Source organism: Peromyscus californicus, unplaced genomic scaffold (assembly GCF_007827085.1).
Source record: "Peromyscus californicus insignis strain IS unplaced genomic scaffold, ASM782708v3 Scaffold_4__1_contigs__length_199733344, whole genome shotgun sequence".
Taxonomy (NCBI): domain Eukaryota; kingdom Metazoa; phylum Chordata; class Mammalia; order Rodentia; family Cricetidae; genus Peromyscus; species Peromyscus californicus.
Genome location: NW_026294562.1, coordinates 11,804,989 through 11,821,777, shown reverse-complemented (window position 1 = coordinate 11,821,777; position 16,789 = coordinate 11,804,989). Strand labels below are relative to the sequence as shown.

The window sequence follows — 16,789 nt, the reverse complement described above, 5'->3', positions numbered from 1 at the left end:
TAGTGATTGGTATGTAAAATGAAAAAAATTCTTAAATAAAAAAATGGAATACATAATAAAACTATGGTATAGATTAAAAAATATATTAGATTTTCTCAATCATTCTCTCTTTTCTTTGTGACCTAACCTGTTTCTCTTATTCCTATCTACTCAGCCTGTCCTCAGAGGAGAGATATAATATCTGATTTATCATATATTACAATGTGGCATATGAACTATCAAAATAATCAGTCAAAACTCAGTGTAAAATATATAATGAATTCATCCTGATGATTTTTTCCATCTCTCCAGAAAAGACCACAGCTTCCCAGCCTTTTTGGCAGTTCTTTTTTTTACCCCCTCCACTATGTCCCCTCCTCTCTCCTTAAGTTTGCTTCTCTTCTCCCTTTTTCCATCTCATTATCTCTGTGTATTTGGTTTGATACAAGCTAATCAATCTCAGCCTGAAGCAGAAGATCCCAGATAGTTTACACTGATAGGAATGATGCTACTTGGCCTAGAATGAATTGTGATTTTCCCAGATAGTTTACACTGATAGGAATAATACTACTTGGCCTAGAATGAGTTGTGATTTTCCCAGATAGTTTACACTGATAGGAATAATGCTACTTGGCGTAGAATAACTTGTGATTTTCCAATTTTAATAAGGAATTTTTAAGAATCAGTTCATAAAAGCCTGGGAAATGTCCAAGGCAATGACTTGGAAAGATTAAGTTAAAATACTGATGATTTTGTTACACACACACATCCACCCCCCCATATATATATATATATCACACCCTAAATATATACATAGAATCTACTCAATCTGTACATTACTTGTATGTACAATTAAAGAAACAGAGGCCATGAATTTGAATATGAGTAAGGGAGGTACATGAGGTGGGTTGGAGGGAGTAAATGGAAGGGGGGAATGATGCAATTACAATCTCAGAAATAATAGGAATTATAAGAAAAATACATATGGTTTTGATTAAACATACAAAACAATCCTAAATTCTTCATCTTCCCCTCCAGCCACACTCCAAATCCTCTGAATTCACTTTTCCAACTCTTACTCCTTGACCTGGTTTTATTTGCTCACTTTACGGAAAGACTGTGTGTAAATGTAAATTTCTTAGGAATGAGTATTCTTAAGTCCCAACACAATCAACTGAATAAGAATGTGCATATGTGGCCATGTATATGCTAGGCAACTCTGCATATTAAAGATTGAGGGCCACTGGCTGTCAGAAGAGTAAGCTGGAAGTCAATCTTGCATACTTTGGTGCTGATTTCATTAATTCATTTTAAAATCCTGTTATCTTCATCAAGGTCAGAAGGATGCTGGCTGAATTTCAGTATGCAGAAAATGTAGTTGAAGACATGATGATAGCCAAGTCTAACAACTGAGGTAATTTATTTAATACACTTATTCTTAGAAACCATCTACCTAGTTCCAAAATGACAAGTTTGCCTTTGTAAAGTCTAAGTACATAGAACACATTTTTCTTTTATTCACAACCTACGTAGTTAGAAATTTCAGACAAACACATTTGTCAAAGAGTGATCAGTGTTCATAATGATATCCTCGTTGTGTTACCAAGATACAAAGTCTCAACTGTCAAAGACATTATACTAATTTATAACTGAGTGCTGTATTTGACCAGAACATTTAACTATCCTGTTGTCTTTGGAAAGAAAAGCAATGATGTTAGGCTGAGAGAGGCAAAAGCACATCCTTTTTTCACTTGGTTAAGTCCCTGTGTTAAAATTTTCTGGGGAAACCATTCCCACACTTTGAGAGTGTATTCTCTTAAAATGCCAGTAAGGTAGGGTTGAATCCAAAGAGAATAATGATGCAAAGGAGTGAAAACCAATTTGCAGTAAATGGAAAGAAACTGGAGAATGTGTCAGGGAAAGAGAGATGATAACAGCAGACATGAAGCTGAAAGCAGAATAAAATAACAAAACTTGAGAATGTGAACAAGGATATTTAAACAAAGCCATGATTTGGTCAGAATATCACATGCCCTACCGAGCAGAGAACAGACAGGAGTCAGCCTTACCTCTTCCAGTTGCACCATGAGAGTGACATTGTGTCCTTGTTCTGCTGTCAGTTTTCCATCTGCCGTGACAATCCGGAGCCCTCGAGGAGCCTTCCCTGGACACTTCTGTGGTTTGGCAGTATACTGTTCTCTCACCCCATCAGTACAGTTATTGGAGACCACCTTCCTATACCTAAGTAAAAAAAAAAAATCACAAGTCATACATCAGTTCATGTAACTCATACTACTGAAATTTTAAACTAGACCTATATCGTAGCATGGGGACCAATAACTTCCTAATTGCCCACGTTTCATGTTGCTAGCTGTACTTGGGATGATTCATATAAAGTCCCTGTTATTGTAGAATGTCCTCCATAGGTTCATTTCTATGAATTTATGGTCCCCAGCAGGTGGTCCTGCTTTGGGAGGTGGAAATTTTTTGCAGGCAGCCTAGTTGGAAAACTCTCACTGAGGGTGAGCCTTAGAAGCTGATAGAACTCTTTGTTTCTTGATCAATCAAGGTGTGAACAAGCTGCATTACAAGCTCCTACTGCCATTTATTCCCTGACATGAGGAAATATATCTCTCAACCTGATAACAAAAACAATGCTCTCTCACCTTAAGCTGTTTTTAATTATATATTTTGTCACAAAAACAAAGAGAGTAATGGACACAACACCCAACATCAGGAAAAACAGACCAAGAAAAATACTACCTGCAATTAGCATTTTCATGGACTTTAAAAAGCTATATTTTTATTTTATTTATTTGTGTGTGTGTGTGTGTGTGTGTGTGTGTGTGTGTGTGTGTGTGTGTGTGTGTACATGAGTGTATGTATGTGCACCACAATCAAGCGCCTATGGAGACCAGAAGAGGGCACTGAATCTCCTGGAACTGGAGTCACAGCTGTTTGGGAGCCACCTCTCTAGCTTGCCATAAGCTTCTTTTAGTCATCTACTCAACAGATGAATCATTTCTTCATTGGAAGCTGTGAAATATGCACAGAGGTGAAAGACATGGTCTCTAGTATCACTATGTTAATAAGCAGTTGAAGATACATAAAGAGATAATTTAGATGATAATTCAAAGAATACATAATTATGGACTAGAAAAAGTACTCTCTTTTGCCCCTTGTATACACTTCCACGACACCCAGTGAGACATCTATGATGGCAGATAGTAGCAAACTCTGGAACTAGTATCCTTTTTTTCCTGTAAATGAAGATTAATTTATAAATTAAGCATAACAAGCTACTAAAACAAAAACTAATGGTAAACACCTATAATAAAGACTGTCATAAAAATTTGTGTGAGCATGAGTTGTCTCTCAAAATATTGTGCTCACAGCTTTGATGATGATGTAAAAAAATGCTGTGTATATAATAAAATGAAGTTATGGGAGTGATGCAGACATAGAGAGGCATACAGAGTTGGGTAAGAGTTGATCCCAGAAATCAACACATGAACCATTCATCCTTGTGATTTTCCATCTAGACTGTAGTTGAGCCTGGGTAGCTAAATCTGTGGATAAGGGAGAGTAAGGATAAGTGTATATATTACACGGCTATTTGCAATTCAGAGAAAGAATAGATTATTATGCATATGTGACAAACTGAAGCTAAGGGTATCAGTAGCAGCAAAGAGCAGGAAAAGATGGCAAGATTTGGTAGTATCTGCTCATTCTTTCATGAATGTCTATTCTGATTAAGCTCTGCAAGCCTTATTCTGAGAGGCTTAAATATTTGTAGACTGAGTAAACCCACTACACTATTGCCTTCATTCTTGGCTTAACCTTAACAGAAACAATAGATCACTCTACACATTTATCCAAATTTATTCTATCTGTAGGAAATTAAGTCTATGTTTTTATGACAGCATCCTTAAGAATTCTGAGGTTCTATATCACCTACTATAGTTGTTGCAATGAGTACTTTAGTCGTGTGTACATGATTTCCCAAACCTATCTTTTTATGGTTAATATAGAGTTCCAGTTAGAAGCTATTATACACAGCTTCCCACTATTCTAGATTAAAGGTTAGAGAGTAAATCTTGAGACTGGCATAGACAACATGTAAAAGAATGAACAAACTTAGCTCCCTGTTAAAGTCTGTTCATTATATCACTGATCGTGGACTGGACTTAGCCTGCAGGCATTCTTCTAATCCATTGATACCTAGCAAATATGCTTTCCTATATGTGTATGGCTCCAGATTGACTACTTAAAACTAGGGCTGAGAAACAAATGAGATGCTTTTTGTTAAAGATCTTCATACACTGTGGATTAGGATTAAGTTGATAATTAACATTTAATTCACCTTGTGGTATAGGTACAAGATTAAGTGAATTAAGGTACAAAGATTAAATCGGTAGGTGCCCATGAACTATTACCAACTATTTTATTTAAAAATATTACGACTTCACCTTCCCACTCTCAACCTGTACAACATCCAGTCAGCCTTAGGATATGTTGAAAATCCCCTAAGCCACTACTTAATGCTCTCTACAAACATTCTACCTCCTTTATGCCTCTCTGAACTCTTTCTCTCAAGCAATCTCATTTGGCTCCAGCCAAATCTTACTCACTAATCCCTTAGAAAGCATTAGTTTGTTCCTCCATGCTTCACCTGCTGCCTAGAGCTTGCCCACCCTTTACAGAACAGCTTGCCTCTTACTCTTTCAAAAACAACTTCTTGACTAGAATGGGAAAAGAGCAACAACAAAAATACAAATTCACATTTATAGAATTATCCCTGTGCTCTTGTTATGGTACAGGCTCTCTACACGACTTCCCTCATTTATTTTCAACATGCCCTTAGTGAGGAAGCCATTGCTATCATTCTCAATATGCAGATAGATTAACTAGTATTCTCAATATCATGCAGCGAGGGTCCTGGACCACTGGTCACATGAGCATATCTTTCTGTTCTACTATATTTCACTGTTGTGGTGGTATTGTGTTCCCCAAAACCATGACCATGCCTAAGAGTGACTTTAAAATCTTCAAAAAGATGACAGGATCCCACAATGATGATTCCACATGGACTATGGTAAAACCATTAAGCTGATTAACACCACAGAAACATCGACTTTGGACTACAAACTACTCAGGACAATTTTGAGATGGCTAGCTGAGATGATCCAGCCTGATAGACTACTTGAACAAGGACTTGAGACAAGCCCTGTACTTTCTCATTATGCAGAGACTGGACAAATGATACAGGACTTGACAATTAACCCAAAAATTTTCTTTTCAGAATCCCCTAAAGGTGCCTTCACCCTAGAAAGAAAAAGTAATTTTAAGAAAATGATACCCACATCCCCAAGGGGTGGGATGGGAGATTTTTGGTCACTTGAATTATGGATATTGTCATGTCATTGTTTATGATGGTTGGTTACAAGTTGTTAATTGTTGATGGTCAGGAAAAAAAGCTAAACAAGGAGATTAGATTCAGAGTTTTTGTTTAAAAAAAAAGAGAATATAGATATGAAGTAGATCATCGAATCTACTCTAGAAAAAAGATAAAGAAATAATAAGATAAATGGGTAGATAACAGAATCTACACTAAAAAGAAAAAGAGGAAGATATAAAAATGACAAAAGGTAAATTATTGACTTTATTATAAAAAAAGAGTGAGAATATGGATATAAGATTAAAAAAGGAGATTATGGAATCTCTTTTAAAAGGAACTACTTGTTTTAAATAAGATAAGTAATGAAAATTTTTTGTCTGAGTTTATCAAATGTTACTGGACTGGACATTGTTAATATATATAATGGAGTTTTTTGTCTGAATCTATCAAATGTTAATGGACTAGACATTATTAATATAAGTTTTGACTGTATATATTATATATACTTATTGGATAGTTTTTCTTGTATTAGTTATAAGCTTTTTTTAATTTTAGACAAAAAGAGAGGAAATGTGGTGGTATTGTGTTCGACAAAATATTGTGTACCCTAATAAACTTATCTGGGGTCAGAGAACAGAAAAGCCAGTAGATACTTAGGATAGGCAGTGGTAGCACACACCTTAAATCCTAGCATTCCAGAGGTAGAAATCCATCTGTTCAAGGATACAGCCAAGCATGGTGACTCACGCCTTTAATCCCAGAAAGTGAGCCTTTAATCCCAGGGAGTGATGGTAGAAAGCAAAAAGGTACATAAGGCGTGAGGACCAGAAACTAGAAGCATTTGGCTGGTTAAGCATTTGGCTGGTTAAGCTTTCAGGCTTCTAGCAGCAGTTCAACTGAGATTCATTTGGATATGAGGACACAGAGGCTTCCAGTCTGAGGAAACAAGATCAGCTGAGAATTTGGCCAGGTGAGGTTAGCTGTGGCTTGTTCTGTTTCTCTGATCTTCCAGTGTTCATCCCAATAACTGGCCTCAGGTTTGTTTTTATTAATAAAACCTTTTAATTTTCATGCTACACACTGTCTCTTTAAATGGAGTGAGATTGATCTTCTGACCTCTTAAGTCTTAAGGATTTATTTATATGCTAGAATCTCTTGCATGATTGTCTTCCTATCTGTGACTTTGAAGTGTAAGCTCTTTGATAGTTTCCTGGTATCCCAGATATATGCAAGGCTAGACAACAGGGGGTGCTGTGGATATCTATCGCTCAATATGCTGTGAATGTGTTGCTCTGTTTGGTTAATAAAGTGCTGATTGGCCAGTAGCCAGGCAGAAATTATAGGCAGGACAAAGAGAGAGGAGAATTCTGGGAAGTAGAAGGCTGAGTCAGGAAATGCTGCCAGCCACAGCCACCATGAGAAGTAAGATGTAAAGTACCCGTAAGCCATGAGCCATGTGGCAAGGTATAGATTAATAGAAATGGGTTAATTTAAGATATAAGAACTACATAGCAAGAAACCTGCCACAGCCATACAGTTTATAAGTAATATAAGTCTCTGTGTGTTTATTTGGGTCTGAGTGGCTGCAGGCCCTGGCAGGACTGGAGATAACTCCAGCTACACAGGGAGTACATTCTGGCATGATTGTATCAGTTTAAATGCTGAGACGCCTTTAGGGTAGTAGGTTATCACCATTGGCTCAAACACCTCATCACTGATAAAGTGGATTCCATCCTCTCTTAATTGTTCCACACCTAAGGGTTTAACATCTGGACCAACAGGGGACCTCCAAATCCTTTCATTAGCATTAAGATCACTGTCCATTGGAGTGGTGTTTTATCATGTCTGAGGATTTTGAATACCAGTTTAGGTGTTCATTAATATAGGCTGGCATTAAAAATAAGAGAGAAAGAAAATCAGGGCAGGTGAGAAAGATTGAAGAAAATGGAGTGAAGAAAGAAACTCTAGTGTAAGTATTGGAAAATGGCAGCATTCTGGTACTAGCAAAGGTGGGAAGAAACTGATCAGCAAGGTCTTCTGGGATAATTTTGACATCTCAGTGTGTTTAACTGCATAATAGTTGTCTTCATGTTTCAGCAGCAAAGCTCTGTGCAAATGGAAGGTGGTGAGGATTTTTAATTACTTAGTATCTAAACACACCTGTGGCTCTGCCTTGGCAAGCAGCTATAGAAGCCTGGGCTCTTCATCATCACTGGCATCATCAGAGACAGAACTCTCCTTTTGTTTGCTGCTTTTCTGACCAATCATCACTCAGGCTTTCCCAAATCCTGTAGCTAAAGGACTCTGCTTAAATCCAAAGCACGAATCTATCCCTCTGGGAATCTGCCACAGAGAAGACTATTGGCGATTTTTTTTTTTAATGCTCATTAAAATCCATTCTGAAACCATTATATATCTTGGATGAAAATGGCATCACATTAGCCCTACCAGACTTGTCCCTGAAATTTAAAAGAAAATTGTGTAGAAATACAGAGTTAATTTTCTCAAGTAAGCACACACCTGCTTTTTGCATCACAGAATGGTTCTATTTTCATCTCAGCAGCTGTCCCTGGGTCTGAGTTACATAAATGAATAATGCATTTAATATGTTATTAAATGGGGCTGCTACCTCCATAATAACAAGGCAACTTATGATTATGTTGGACCTGAGGTCTGAATATTACAGGGATGCATTCAGTTGGTAAAGCATTCTTCAATCTGCCACAAAGAAAAGTGCTTTGTAATGGCAAGGGAGTCTTTTTTACAATTACTGAAAAGGAAACATTCTGTAAATGTGCCTTTGATATTACCTGTGGCTCATCAGTAGACAGTGTCTTATTACTCCAACAACCCCAGTTCCAGCTATTCTCTTCCTTCTCATCTTGATATGCCTCCCTAACCTTCTACTTTGTACTCATACTTTCCTTGATTTTTACTTTCTATGCCACCTGACAGTCTTAAAAGAAGAAGGCCGTATATTGTCTTTATGAAACTGAAACTGGAAAGAAACAGTAAAAGCAGCCATGGTCCATAATTTTTCTTTTCTTTTAATTTTATAATTTAATTTAATTTTACATATCAGCCACAGATTCCCCTGTCCTCCCTCCTCCTGCCCCCTCCCTCCTCCCCCCAATCCACCCCCCATTCCCATCTCCTCCAGGGCAAGGACTCCTCTGGGGATTAAGCTCAACCTGGTAGATTTGGTTGAGGCAAGTCCAGTCCCCTCCTCCCAGACTGAGCAAAGTGTCCCTGCATAAGCCCCAGGTTCCAAATAGCCAGCTCATGCACTGAGAACAGGTCCTGGTCCCACTGCCTGGGTGCCTCCCAAACAGTCCAAGCTAATCAACTGTCTCACTTATCCAGAGGGCCTGATTCAGTTGGGGGCTCCTCAGCTATTGGTTCATAGTTCATGTGTTTCCACTAGTTTGGCTATTTGTCCCTGTGCTTTCTCCAATCATGGTCTCAACAATTCTCAATCATACAATCCCTCCTCTTTCTCGCTGATTGGACTCCTGGAGCTCCACCTGGGGCTTGGCCATGGCTCTCTGCATCTGCTTCCATCAGTCATTGGATGAGAGTTCTAGCACGACAGTCAGGGTGTTTGGCCATCCTATCACCAGAGTAGGTCAGTTCAGGCTTTCTCTCGATCATTGCTAGTAGTCTATTGTGGAGTTATCTTTGTGGATTTCTGGGGACCTCTCTAGCACTTGCTTCTTCCTATTCCTGTAGGGTCTTCATTTATCATGGTCTCTTTTTCCTTGTTCTCCCTCTGTGTTCTTGATCCAGCTGATATCTCACACTCCCCTAAACTCTCTTTCCCTCGATCCTTGCTCTTCATTATCCCCTCTCACATCCAGTTTGCTCATGTAGATCTCATCCATTTCTCTGTCATTGGGTGATCCCTGTGTCTTTCTTAGGGTCCTGTTTTCTAGGTAGCCTCCCTGGAGTTGTGAGTAGCAGTCTAGTCATCCTTTGTTTTACATCTAGTATCCTCCTATGAGTGAGTACATACCATGTTTGTCCTTCTGAGTCTGGGTTACCTCACTCAGGATGATTTTTTCTAGATCCATCCATTTGCCTGCAAACCTCATGATGTTATTGTTTTTCTCTGCTGAGTAGTACTCCATTGTGTATATGTACCACATTTTATTTATCCATTCTTCAGTTGAAGGGATTTTTCAATTTAACATTTGTCCTGTGTGTTTGTGGCTATGTTAGTGAACTGCAGATGTTTACAGCCTATATAATAAGATGACATTATTGCCTAATCTTAGCATATCTTGATTCAGTATGTCTTTATTCTTTAAATCTATTTTTAATTGATAGAAAAACTTTATATTTATGGGTTATAATATTACGCTTTGATCCATGGAGACATGGTAGAAAGATAATCAAGATAATAGCTAAGTCCAGTATTTCACCAACATATCTAATCTTTTGTAGCAAGAATGACAAAATTGAGGATCTTCTTTTTAATGTTTATATCCATTGACAAATGTTACTCTTACCTTTAATCAGAGAAGCCCCCCCTTTCCCCATTGAACTCAAGTGATTGTGAGACAGATTCATGGATGTACTAGGTGCTAGGAATAAGTGGCAAATGAGTGCTTGACTCTAAAGTAGACCTTTGTGATATCCCAGTAAATCTCATAGAACAGTGTAGAAGAGTGAAGGAATGTAAGAGCTAGAAGATGGACAGGACTTCAAAATGCTATCTTCATGCAAAATAAATCCACCTAAATCACTAACTCACATTAGCTTCCAGTGTCTGTACTGTGTCCCTTCAACACTTGGGTATGGATGGAAGAGGGGCATTGAAGACCCTAGCTCTAATTATGTCTGATAGATTCAGGAAAAGAGGGCACCATTGCTTTGCAATGAATACCTACTGACTCTATAGATAGATAATAACAATAACAATAACAATAACAATAACAATAACAATAATAATAATACATAACTCTAATGGATAGTTCTAATCCAGTGGCCAGTCAGATAGATAATCCTGGTTAAACTAAATGGGTCACAAATAAAACCCAAAACTCATGGATTTGAGAAGGGGATTGATGGAGATGGTGAAGGAAGATTGGTAAGGTTTTGATAGAGGTAAGGGAGGGTGGAAGGAGAGAGTAATATATAAAATGTATATGTGTATGGGACCGTTTAAGGACAAAATTAATCAATGAAAAACTAGTTTCAAGAATATTTTAAATATGTAATATGTAATCACTAACTATGGTCAACATGCAGTGCAATGGATCACGACAACTTATTTCTTCAAACTATTTAAAACTTTGGGTGCTTTGATTAACATTTGCATTTTAACTATCCTTCTCTGTTCTCACAGCCTCTGGTAATTAACTTTTTGCTCTCAGCTGCCATGAGATCAAGGTCTTAAGATGTCACATGTGAAGGAGATCATATAGCATTTGTGTTTCTGTTCCCGAATTGTTTCACTTGGCATAATGTACTCAGACTCCAGTCTGTTGAAAATGGTAGGGGTTCAGTCTCTTGATGAATTGATAGTTTTCATGTAGCTCACAATTTGTTTATTAACTCATCTACTGATGAGTATTTAGCTTGTTTCTATATTTAGGTAAATTGTGATTTATGCTTTAAGTAATCATGATAACACAATTTTCCGTTTAGTATCACACAATGCAGTAATACCATTTCTGTATATCTTTGAATTATTTGGGGAAAATTTTATAATTTATGAATGTCCATAAGTTGTCCATAGGAAATTCTAATCTGAAAACTTTAGACAGCTGTTTGTTTTAATTTTAACTTTCCCTGGTGATTTTAACTTGCAGAGGCTAAGACTAGTGTTTTAAAATCAAATTGCTGCATTTAAAATGAAAGCTCTCAAGAACATAAACATGAAAAATTTATTTAACCTCTCTAAATCTTTAGCACTTTTTCCTATGACATAGGGACGGACAATTGCAGAATATTTTGGTAAATTTCTGAAAGAATGAAATAACTAAGAAGGTGTACTTTAAACATTCTTAGCACAGAGGCAGGCTGGATGGCTCAGTGGGCACAGTATTTTCTATAAGCATGAGGACTTGAGTTAGAATCTTAAGCACCCATGCAAAAAACAGGCATGGGTTGTCCTACTCAGTCTGCAACCCCACTGACAGGGGCTCACAGACAGCTGGGTCTGAAAGCTCAGTAGAGACAGATTAGCTGTAATGAAGTGATTCTAGTTCAGTGTAGACCCTGTCTCAAAGTAATAGAGGAGAGAGAAAACAGAAGGAAGATGCTCAGTGTCTTGCTCTGGCCTCCGCATGCATTTGCATAAGTAGACACACTTCACACTCATGTGAATATAACATACACACACACCTACAGACGCGCGTGCGCACACACACACACACACACACACACTATAGCAATATTGTTTTAGAAATTATCAAATATCAAAATATCAAAAGTTAGTAAAAGGTTTTATATATTATTAAATATTAGTTATTCTTTTTTAAAATGTAAGTCCTTATTGTAAAGACCATCTTAAGATCAAATCCAATCATGTCTATAATTTCATAAAATCAATCAAAATTTCTATTCAAGATATTCACATTAAAAAATTTTTTTTTCTTTTTTTTTTTTTAATTTATTTTGCAATACAATTCAGTTCTACATATCAGCCACGGATTCCCTTGTTCCCCCCCTCCCGTCCCCCTCACCTTCCCCCCCCCCCATTCCCATCTCCTCCAGGGCAAAGCCTTCCCCACAGACTGAGGTCAACCTGGTAGACTCAGTCCAGGTAGGTCTAGTCCCCTCCTCCCAGGCCGAGCCAAACAATCCTGCATAGGCCCCAGCTTGGGGGAGCGGGAGATCCCAGCTGGATCAACAACAGAGAGGGAGAACAAGGAATAGGAGACCATGGTAAATGAAGACCACATGAGAACAGGAAGAAGCAAAGTGCTAGAGAGGCCCACAGAAATCCACAAAGATACCCACACAACAGACTGCCGGCAATGGTCGAGAGACAGCCCGAACTGACCTACTCTGGTGATGGGATGGCCAAACACCCTAATTGTTGTGCTAGAAACCTCATCCAACTACTGAGGGATCTGGATGCAGAGACCCATGACTAGGCCCTGGGTGGATCTCTGGGAGTCCAATTAACGAGAATGAGGAGGGTTTATATGAGCGAGAATTGTTGAGACCAAGGTTGGATAAAGCACAGGGACAAATAGCCAAATGAATGGAAACACATGAACTATGAACCAATGGCTGAGGGGTCCCCACTGGATCAGGCCCTCCGAATGGGTGAGACAGTTGATTGGCTTGATCTGTTTGGGAGGCATCCAGGCAGTGGGACCAGATCTTGTGCTCATTGCATGAGTTGGCTGTTTGAAACCTGGGGCCTATGCAGGATTGTTTAAAAAAATTTTTTGAGGTTCAAAATAAAGGTCCATAACCTGACCTCTCCTTGGTTTTCCTTGCTTCAGCTCTTTATGTTGCAGAGGACTTCCTATGCTAGGCAGTGAGAATGCTACCTGATTCCTTTTACCTGTGTTGATCACTCTGAGCAGGATGTTCTATCCCCTGTCATTCATTCTGAGCAGGATGCTCTGTCCTCCTGTCATTAAGTGACTCATCCTTTCAACTTCAGCTCCGACGTCATGTTTTTCTGCGAACTCACTTCTTTTCACTCGAAGTATTTATCTCATGTAAGGACCAAGGTAAAAGTACAGCTCTAGGTCTTGTTGTCCCCCCAGGTGGGCTATACTGCCACTGAACAATGATGGCTACAATGCAGTACAAAAATAAAGCAGTTCCAATGACTAGAATGCACGTTGTGCCTTTCCTTGAAGGGTGACTCTAGACTTATTGCAGCAGGGAAAAGAGCAAGCCTTAGGGAGAGGGGATGAAGGCTAGTGCTGAGTGGAGTCTATGACACAGGCTTGAAATATTCCCAGACTTTAGGCGGGTAGGTATACAATGAGAAAACAGCAATGTGTACATGTTCATGACTGTAAATGAAAGGATCTATATAATCACAGATCATTGGCATCAGGGAGCTGCAGCTACAGTAGCATGGCTTGGTAAGCATGACTGAAGCTGTTTATTTCATCCTCACATCTAGAGAGACTAAAGGAAGGCAGTGTGGTGAGGACACAGACGGTTTCTTTCTCTGTGAGGATGGAATGTACCTGGTACCCAAGGAGGCAGAAATTTTTGGCAGCTATTTTCAATATGCATATGCAACCAAAAATGGGCATTTATGCTTTAATTAGGATGTAATGTGACAAGGCTTTACTAGTAGCAAAAATGTGTCCACAAGTTAATAATAATCATACATGGCAGCCATGGCATCTCTATTTAGAAAGAATGGATTTCTGTGACTGACAGAGGCTTATTTTTTCATGTTTTTGTTTGTTTGTTTGTTTTTCAATGCAATAACTCCCAGGACTTTTCCTTTAAACCAAGCATTCAGACATAGGAATTGAGGGCTTGATATGATCCATAGTCAGGTCTAGGTGGACAGTTAGTTTCATTTGTATTAAATAGTATAGAAGCACAGCTCAATTCGGAAAGTAAATAGAATTCAGCTTAATTTTGAAGAAAGGTTTGATGAAAGAGTTTTTATGGACACACTTAACTAAATGACTTTCTGGAAATAGTCTTGAGTGGGACTCCCCAAATCCACCATCTGAGTCAATTTGTCCAACTAACTCTGATAATGTTTTCCTTCCTCTTGAGCATAAACAGACCAAATTTTACTTTTGAATCATCTCAACCAGTTAATGAAATGCCAGTGATGAAAGCATCTCAAAATATCTGCTATGGTACCTTTTTTTCATAACAGGGAAAGGAGAGACAGATTATGGAGTTGCCCAAGGTCACACAATGAAGTAGCAAAGCCACAGTGTTATAAGGGAATCTGCTATTCTAGGGTTATTGGTGTGGATAGGAGCAGTCACATGAAAAAGTGGGTCTCCATAATGGTAACATGCCTCTTATCCATTTCCCAACTACTATACCATCCCATGAAAAGATGGAACACTTCATTCAAGAGACAACTTCATAGCATGTAACAATTATTTTGTATCCACTGTGAGTCTACAGGAGTCTTGGCTAGGAAACAGCTACACAGGCTCCTGCAGGGATTATTCTATAAATAATGCAAGTGATTTCCTTTCCATGGACTTTCAATGCATGCACTACTTTTAAGGCTAATTATTCTCCTTGATGTACACTGGCAAATCTTACAGAGTGTAGATCAGACAGAACATCAGGATCCCCACAGGTCACCTGGAATAGTCAGTTGGGATACCCGGAATTTCCCCACAATTAGACTAGAAATAGAAATTTCATGGGAATAGCACATTACCCAAGATCTGTGTCTATGGCTGGTGGAGAGAGGATTATATTTATAAACACAATACTTTAAAAATATCTCAGTATACTATAATGATATGAAAGTGATTCTTTTACTTGAATGTATATGTGGTGTTTTATTTATGGACCTACTAAATATTTTTTATATAGATACTTCACTTACATTATTTTTAAGTTATTCTCTTGAGTAAACAACCCTATTATACATTAAGCAACTAACCATGAGCAACAGTGTTTGAATATTATTCCATGAGGGATTAATGGCTCCTATAAAAGAAAGCTCCATAGATAGAGATTTCTATACACATTATTTTGAACACAGTTTGAAATATCTCCAACTTAATATCAAGAAGAAATCTGTCCCTTAAGAAAGTTGCCTAGCTTAGAAAAAAACAATCCCATCTCCACTGTAACATGAAATAAGCAATGCCTTAGTAAATTTAGCAACTTAAATTTTCAATATACTTCCTGGTTCCAAAGAGTATAAACACAACATTTATAACCAAATAAGCTTGTGCATTCACAATGTGAAACACATAGAAACTTTGCTGGAGGGAAAATAAAAAAGGTCAGAGGAGGCTTTAGGGCTATCTGATTATTTACGTAAAAGAAACCGATGAGTGTGGATTTCATTTTATTTGAGACAAAAGAACCTTTTCAATAATCAAGCAAGCTAGTTATCTGCTCTGTGTGGTGCCACTTCTGGTTTACTGTGAGTGGTACATCATGTCCTAATCAGGTGACTTTATGACAGTGTGGTGGCACATTACTTCCTAATCACATGACTTTATTGGCCTTTGGAGATCCCTATTTCTGGTTTAGCAGATGAGAAACTGCAATGTAGACTAAATATGTCACTGACACAAACACTATAGTGGCCATTAAGGATCATGCATGTCTAGACTAAACATTCACAATAAATAAAAGTTTTTTTCTTCCTGTTTTAATCCCCTAGTCTAGAGAAATGATTAACTGGTAGCTATAGGTGTGATTTGTATTTTGTAATGACTGTCTCCAGGGCTTTAGGCTACATATTCTCTGTACAGAACTGCATTTAATCACAACATAAAAAGGCAATTCCCATGGGTTAAGAAATCTCGGCACACAAAAACAAACCTTTTGTATGCTAAAGATCACAAATAGCAAGACACCCCTCCTTTGAACTAAATCAAACCTCTTGATCATATTTAACTCTCAGTGCATTTCAGGCAAAGAGCCTGTTTCAGCCTCATTGCTTGAATTCTGGCAATGATAATGTGTGAAAGTTGTAAGATCAAAAGAAGAAAGATACAGGGAGACAACAGTGGGAAACACAGCCGAGAATTGCTGATGGGCTGCTCCACGTGTGGACATTAGAAATCCTGACATCACTGGACCAAACCACAAAGATGGAGGACACCTAGGTTCAGTTTCACTTATTTACTTCACATTACAACCATCTCTTCTATATCCTGGCTATCAGCTTTAAAAAAATGTAAAGCCAGTCACCTCTATACAGTCAAGTTGATTTTTTTTTTAAAAAGTTGGTATCTCCTCAAAATAACATTTTTAGTGGGCCTAATAATATACTATGCTGAAATTTTCCATCCTGGTGAATTGAGTGAACCTTGGAACATTGTTCTGTACACAGACTAAAGAGCTTATTCTAAAAGCAGACTGACTATTTATATAGAAAACCATTTACAAATAAATAAACAAACAAATAAACAAATAAACAAACAAATAAATAAATAAGGAGCGCAGACTTCACTTCATGCTTCTGAGTGTGTTCTCAGAGGTAGGGTGTTCAGAGATTTGCTCATTAGCCTTAGCTGTGATTAACCTTTAACTAGAAGACCTCACTAAGCTCATGTTCCGAGTGTATGTCTGCACTCTATGCTCTGCAGTCAGACAAAGGGTGAAGCCATTAATTATCTAGGAAGAAACAGGTAGGTCAGCCTGCTCTGTCAGGCTAATCTTACGGTCTGGAGTCTTCTGCATTTCATCCTGCTATTCCAGGCTGCACACTGACTAGGCCTGAGGAGAGGTGTTGAAGGTGGTATTGGAAGGAGTTAGTGT

At 38.2% G+C, this 16,789-nt stretch overlaps 1 protein-coding gene across 6 annotated transcripts in view; it reads right to left on the bottom strand.

Moving 5' to 3' along the window:
* Sorcs1 (sortilin related VPS10 domain containing receptor 1) overlaps positions 1-16,789 on the bottom strand; it is a 555,377-nt gene that overhangs the window by 78,608 nt on the left and 459,980 nt on the right. For all 6 annotated transcript variants that reach the window (XM_052714730.1, XM_052714729.1, XM_052714725.1 and 3 more), the window contains exon 18: positions 2,049-2,220. In XM_052714730.1, the coding sequence (XP_052570690.1) occupies positions 2,049-2,220 (172 nt within the window). The remainder of the gene's footprint in view (positions 1-2,048; positions 2,221-16,789) is intronic.